The 7,428-nt window shown below is 36.0% G+C and overlaps 1 protein-coding gene across 1 annotated transcript in view; it reads right to left on the bottom strand.

Annotated features, from left to right (window-relative positions):
• Window positions 1–7,428, bottom strand: part of LOC116437364 (hsp90 co-chaperone Cdc37-like 1) — a 28,466-nt gene continuing 21,038 nt past the window's right edge. Inside the window, exons 3-8 of the mRNA XM_032095034.1 lie at window positions 4,668–4,949; window positions 3,811–3,904; window positions 2,381–2,496; window positions 1,966–2,088; window positions 893–1,051; window positions 1–99 (exon numbers count right to left, since the gene is read on the bottom strand). Coding sequence (XP_031950925.1) covers window positions 1–99; window positions 893–1,051; window positions 1,966–2,088; window positions 2,381–2,496; window positions 3,811–3,904; window positions 4,668–4,949 — 873 coding nt within the window. The remainder of the gene's footprint in view (window positions 100–892; window positions 1,052–1,965; window positions 2,089–2,380; window positions 2,497–3,810; window positions 3,905–4,667; window positions 4,950–7,428) is intronic.

Below are 7,428 nucleotides of genomic sequence, written 5' to 3'. Positions count from 1 at the left end.
CTATACTGTGTCCATCATTTTGGGTTCTTCATCTTTTTGTAGCATTGAATTTAAATTGCAGAAACTTCTGTTTATGCAACCTTGTAGATCATTTGCATTCTGCAACAAATGAAGAATTGAAAGCTTAATCTCAATACATGCATACACTTACAGAGAATTAAGTCAAGCTATTTTGTCTGTGTTAAGATGAGATAATTTTGTAATAAAATATAATATCTTAAATAAAACCCTAGACAGTATTATCATGTGAACATCAGAAGCTTCTTTAAATTTAGCTAGCATACTATGACCTTATTGTGCATTTTCTCAGGGTTCTGTTACCAGATCTTACCAAACAGGTACCTTGAGCAAATTTATTTCAAAGTACTTTAAATTGTGTCTCCTTCCCTAACATCCAGCTTTTAAAAGCTTTTAAAATTTTCTTTTCAGCCCAAGATGTGAACATCACTAACACTGAAACCAAACACCCCAGTATTCCAAGATAAAGATAAAAACAAGGGGGAAATATCATAACAGTGTAAATTTTCCTTAGATTTAATTACCTGCATATTTCCATTAATGGGATTAGTAATTTGCAGTTGAAAGCTCATTTCACCTCCTGTGATACAAAGTATATTTAATTCTAGTACCTGAAGAGGTTAATGATGCAGTTTTCTATTTAGCACAATTATTCAAGGGCACTGAACTAATGTATGCCTTTTGACACTATAAATTGTGAGAGCTTTCAGAAACAATCTCTCTCCCATACTGATAATAGTGCACACTAGAACTAACAGTGCTCCAGGTATAGAGACCTATTCCTAGATATCAAAAAGTACATCTTCTCAAGAGTGTAGCAAAAATTTATTCCTAATACAGTTTTTATATTCATTTTTGGAAATAAAAAGTCTACCTGTGACAAAGACTCCAGTCCTTCTACAATACCAGTATAGACACTGGAATTCTCTACTGACATAGCTTGAAAGCCTTGAGACTGTGAACAGATTCTCACTCTTGATTTGAATGCTTCAAGTTCAGTTTTAAAAGCTTCCAAGTAGCCTTCTTCCCCTGCCTGTAAAGAGAGGAGTGAAATATTTTTCATCTTAGCCAGATTTACTTCTAGTTGTAAGCATACATACTGCTAAAAAGAAGTCCTGCAGTAATGCATATTATACTCATTGAAGGATAATGGTTTGGACAAATCAATAACAATATTAGCACCAGTCAGCTTAAAAAGAAGATTCAGGTATGATGGTTTTTGTTTGTTTGCTTTGTTTTAAAGAGAGACTTTGGCATTTGATTAGTATAGGAACTGAGTTATTCATTCATCTGAGAACATGCAAGAACAAAACAAATATAATTTTAACCCTTCCTTTATTCTACCTCAGAAGCCAATACCCTTAAGAGAAAAGGTACTCATGGCAGCACTCACTTCAAAAGCAAAGCATGAATCAAAGTGAGTGTCAACTTAAGTCCTTAGGGCAGCATTAAGATCAGCATGACTTGATTCTTCAGTCTTGTATAATTTAATATAGAACCTGAATCAAACCACAGCTTCAGTCTTCTCACATCTCTCCCTCTCTCAGCATTTCAGAGCTAACTATCACTGACTGAAGAGAAACAGACTCCAAATTGGGCCATGCCATGAACTGCATAGAGGCACAATGACAAGCAAAATAGGACACTCAGTCCTTAGACACATTCACATTTACCAATGTAATTTAGGTGGCGCTTCATTATTCCACACTCCTGTAGTTCCCACGCTGTGTTCTGCTTTCCCTCTGGCCTAACAATAATCCATGGAACTTCCATTCTCAAGATCAGAATTACACAAAACATTCATCCTAGAATGAACTGCCGACAAAACAACACTTCCCTATTTGCTTGATTCAGTCAGTAACATTTAACCTCCAACCTCCTTCAGAACATGGATCCCTTGTAAGGGTATCAAGAGTTTTTCTCAGTGATATACAAATTCTGACTTACTTTGGCTTTTTGGAAGAATAGACGAAAACAGCCTCTTGGATCCACATTACAACTTCTGGCCATTTCTATAATAAACTGCATCACAAGTGCTTGGTGTGCTATTTGTTCCATCAGAGCTCTTTTCTGAAGAGAAAGTACATAATTACAGAAAATATCTTTAAAAGTATAACTCTATCTAAAATTCAGCAACATCTTTGCATTTGATTCCTAAAGAGGAAAGAACTGATACTGACAGAAGCAAAGAGACTTAATTAGCTGAGACTAGATCTAATGTAGCAATGTGTTTTTGAGGCTTCCTTCATTTTGGGAAGACATGGAAAAGGGTAATTAAATTGGCTCATCAATCTGGACAGCTTTTCTGTAGTGTAAGTGGGAAGCTGCATACTTTTAAGCAGTTTAAAGTTCTTCCTAGTACCTGTTCAGCTTCTAGATGAAAACACCATAAGATGAGATATTTAGCTGTCTCTTCACATACAAGATATGGGTGGTCAGACAAAAATCTTTGACTGTCATCCCATCTGCCCAGCATACCTAATTAAAAAAAACAAACATCAACATGAATTAATACATTCAATATTTCAACAATTTAATGCAGTGAGGACATTATTGAAATTTACATACTACTACAATCTCCTTCACTCTTCATTGTTACCTCAGAAGAACTGCATACTAATCAAACTGAACTCATTTTTTTTGGTTTTTAAAACACCACACAATGCTGAAAGAGCATTGCCAATCAGGTATGCTCAAACTGTAAAGATATAATAAGAATAAGACCTTAACAGTAGCAGCTAAGTATATTTTAGTATCTCTGGCAGTGTTAAAAACAAGTTAATTGTAAATGGTTTTCAGACATTGTAACAAAGTAGTATCTACACATATTTGTTAAGAATTTGATAGCATACCTAAGTTGATGGATTTACACTCAGTGATTTTGACAGAAAAGTTCTCAAAGTGCTTGCAAGTAAGACAAATAGAAATGAAAGCATAATCATAGTCTAAAATTAATATGCTTCTGACATGGTTTGCCATCTTTTAGGAAATACAAAGCTATTTTTATAACCAAGTTCAAGCATTAAGGTCAAAACAGGAGACCCAACTCAGTGGTTGAAAGTTAACTGGAAGACTGAATTGTAGTAAGTAGCATGAAACTACCTTAATGGAAAGAGCTGCAGGTTGAAAGTTAGAATTCAAAATTCAAGCATTGAGATCACCTTTTTTTGCCCCCCTATTGTCCCTCACATGAGTTAATTGCCCTAAAATATATATTAGTGATATTTCACTGCTTGCCAGTACTAGATACAAAGTTTTACCCTTCTATCACTCATATAAATATATCTTTAAAATTAAAAGTGGTTGCATCTCTACATAGTCTTAACAGCTGTTTTGCAGATATTTACCTTTTATCATTCATCCTCCTCATGGATTATGAGACAGTAAAACTCCAGCTACTTATAGGAGGCAGGTAGACAATCCCAGGTACTTTTACATGCAGGAATTGCATCTCCACTAATGCCCCTATCATTTCCCATGGAACAGCAGAAGAAGTTGCTAGAATTTTAATTTTCATGACTTGAAAATTTTTTTCAGTTCTATATTGACACAAGAAGTTTTCATTGATCATAGGAACCAAAAGACTTCTGTGATTTAGTTTCCTTTACTTTGAAATGGTTGTTATAATACTACATCTCCTGTCCTGAGAAACGAGAATCTAGATACTCTACTCGACAGATGCTTCATTTGTAAACACCCATTTTGAATAATAAAAATAATTAAAAAAAAAAATAGACCTACACAAATTCTACAGGAGGTTAAACTGTGAAATATTGGAAGCAACATACTTACCAAAGTATCTAATCTTTTGTTCATGCTTCTGTATAAATGATTTAGATATATCTTCATCTTCTACTTCTTTTCTTTTATATTGACTAATAAAACTCTAAAGATGAGAAAAAACTATCATAGAATCTCCACATATACCTTTTTGAACTACAGGATTATTTTAATTCATTACTATCTAAAGTGTAATGTTCTAGTTTTAAGCATAGCCCAGCAAACACATATGTAGCCAACACTTAATTGTACCTATGAAGGTTATTTACCAAAACATAGCTTGTATAATTAATAATAGGGTGAAAAACTACTTATCATATTCTTCTTCTAAGCAATAATCTATCTCAAAGTTCTACACACTAGTAGGAACCTACTGATCTATAAATGATGAAAAACATCTATACTGTCTAGCCCCGATGAAGCTCAGTGGAATTATGAAAAATGATGCATTAATGGTTCATATTCAAATTAAGTGCTGAAAACAAAACTGGAATTTACCATGAAGACAGTCTGTGCTAAAATAATCTTTATTAAGAAATTCGTGTTCTCAGAGGTCAATTGTGCATGTTTCAAATGTGAGAATTTGGCATAACAAAGAAGCAAATTTCATGTGAAGAACAATTGTTCATCCTTGGTTTTGGCAGAAGTTGCTATAAGGGACAAATAAAATTTCTGATTCCCAATTAAAGGAGAAGTGTCACACATATTTGTGATATCAGTGCAGCATGTCGCCTTTAAAAGCGCAAAAAAAGAAAAACATTCAACACATTACAGTAAGCACTACACTAGATATAGAAAACACTCAAGATGAGAAATAAATGAAATATAAAAGGCTTATAATTGTGTTCATACACATTTATATGTCATACCTTATTAAATACCTCCTTACTAAAAGAATCTGTATTCCATAGATTCTGTCTTTCTCTCTCTATTAGGGCTTCTTCTTTTCTCCTCCATTCTTCTTCACTTTGTCTCAGTTCTGAAGCTTCAGTCTGTGCTTTGGCATATTCCTGATCCATGGATTCTGAATTATGCAGTGCTAAACTACCAAGTTTCTGCTGGGCTTCTGCTAGATTCAATTTGGATTCTATGGAGCTCCTCACAAACTCTTCTTGTTTTTGACAGATTAATTCAATCCCTTGATCATAGGTCTGTGTGGAAAACAAAACATGCTATTTAAGGAAGGAAAACTGATAGGATTTATGAAGCATATAGAAACAGAAGGCTTTGACTCCCAAATAGAACACTGAGATGGAAAGCATCTTAAAAGAAATATTATATTCATAACTGACTAAACATAATGTTACCAGATAATAAATTGTCAACACCTGGTGAGCTAACACAATGCTTGTTCTACCAAAGCCACTGGCCTATGGAGCTGCACAATGCCTGTTGTGTAACAAGGAGAACTGGAAGTTCACCAGCCCCAGTGCCCTGCCAACTCAGCCAGGTCGACTGGAGCATTGGGGTCCCAAACCACCCGGGACCACCAGAGAGACCCCCCAGGACAGAAGAATGCATGCGTAAAGGGGAGGGGAAATATGTTAGTGATTTTGAGGAAATGATTATCCTATGTATGTTTAGTCTCATACAATCAATGAATATGTATGTGGAATACAGTATATAAACAGAAACTTCCCTGTACTCAGCATGCACAGCTTTGGGAGGAGCTATCCCATCATGCATGCGGCCGAGTAAAGAATGCCTGCTTCTTAATGCTACATTGGTGTTAAGGAGTTTTTTTATTTTACTGAATTTTTGGTAACAGTTTTGGAGACCCAGATGGCACACACTCCTGAATTTTAACTTATCCGAGGGACTGCAGGACCTCCAGCTGACACCGAGGGATTCTTGGGGAGAACCTTTGATCCCCGCTCCGAAGAAAATAGTAGCAAGACCCCTGGCAAGATAAAGGCATTCTTTACTTTACTTTAAAGGTGTTAACTGTTAACCTGCCTGTAAGGCACAGCAAAAGCTATGCAGGATTTGGTTTAAGGGTACCTAAGGTGGGAAACAGGAAGGGTTAGAGTCCCTTCTAAGGAGCTCCTAAAAGGTAATTGGTTATAATGGGAAACAAAACCTCGAAAGGGGTATCACAGGTGTCACCACTGGGATGTATCTTGAAACACTGGAAACAAATTGGGAGTGATCCCCTCACACGTGAAAAGCTTATAGAATTTTGTAATCAATGGTGGTCACTTTACATGCTGGAAGATCAAGAGAAGTGGCCTAAGGATGGAACCTTACAGTATAATACCATATTGCAATTAATGTTGTTTTGTAGGAAGATTTTGGTCCATTTGCAGGATGCACTAGAAGGCAGCAAAGAGATTTTTGGGGAGAGATTGAGGAAGTTCTGATGGGTCCCCTCTGGCAGGCGGTCAGGAATTATGGTCCAGTAATCCTGTTTTTAATAATGTATTTAATGTCTTGGAGAAAGGTGGCAGAAGTTTATCAGGAAGATTCGGATAGAATTGCTAAAGTATTTGAAACCATAATTAGGACTCAGCCCTCCCCCCCAAAACAATTGGTTGAATGTTATAATAATTGGTGGCTAAAGTATACTTTGGTAACTTGTATTAATTAGTGGCTGAAGTGTATATATAGCAATTTGTATTGTGATAATTTGTGGCTGAAGTGTATTTTGCAATTTCTGTTGTGATAGTCATTAGCTGAAGTGTATTTGGCAATTTGTAAAGAAAGGGGCCATTGGAAAAGGGAGTGTCCCCAAGCTAGGGGAAATCGAACAAAGAACCTAAACCAGGCTCTTCAAGTCAGCAAGCTTAAGACCTTAAGTGAAAATGAAAAACCCCCCTGAAGGAACCAGGGGAATCATCCCAGCTGAGCCCTGGTTACATTATTGCTGGGAATGAAAAGGTAAATTTTTTAAATTGATACAGGAACAACTTATTCAATACTGAATACATGCAGAGGAAAACTTAGCTCGAAACCTGTAAACTTTGTGGGTGCAACAAACAGGAAAGAGAACTGGCCTCTTTTTACAACTACTACTATTTAAATTAATAAAACAGTGGAGGAAACACCAATTTGTATATGCCTGAATGCCCAATCCCCTTGTTGGGGAGAGATTTATTGGGAAAATTGGATGTTCAAATAACTTTCTGGGATGGAGAAATACAAATTCAAATACCAGAATCAAAAGCTGTCAAGGCAAAGATTTTTATGTTACAGGAATCAGAAGAGTTGGAAGAAATCCCAGAGGAGGCAAAGAATGCTGTAACCCTGTTGGTATGGGCAACTGAGAAGCCTGGATGATCAAAGGTGGGCAGACCGGTGAGGATGACTCTCAAACCTGAAGCCAGACTGGAAAAGCAAAAACAATATCCTATTAAGTGTGAGGCAAGAAAAAAGTTAGAAAAAACTTATAAAAATTTTTTAGCATATGGGTTATTGAAAGAATGTGATTCAGAGTATAACACATCAATATTACCAGTTATAGATTAGTACAAGATTTAAGGGCCATTAATAAAAAGTACCTGATATTCATCCAGTAGTAGCTAATCTGTACACACTCTTTGTCGCAGCGGGGATTACTGCAACAAGTATATTTCAAACCAGGAGTCCCGTGGAAACGAAGTATATATGGACAGATTCGTGGTAGATGTTTCA

This window comes from Corvus moneduloides, chromosome W (assembly GCF_009650955.1).
Source record: "Corvus moneduloides isolate bCorMon1 chromosome W, bCorMon1.pri, whole genome shotgun sequence".
NCBI lineage: Eukaryota > Metazoa > Chordata > Aves > Passeriformes > Corvidae > Corvus > Corvus moneduloides.
The sequence above is the reverse complement of the archived record's forward strand: the minus strand, read 5'-3'. Positions and strand labels throughout refer to the sequence as shown.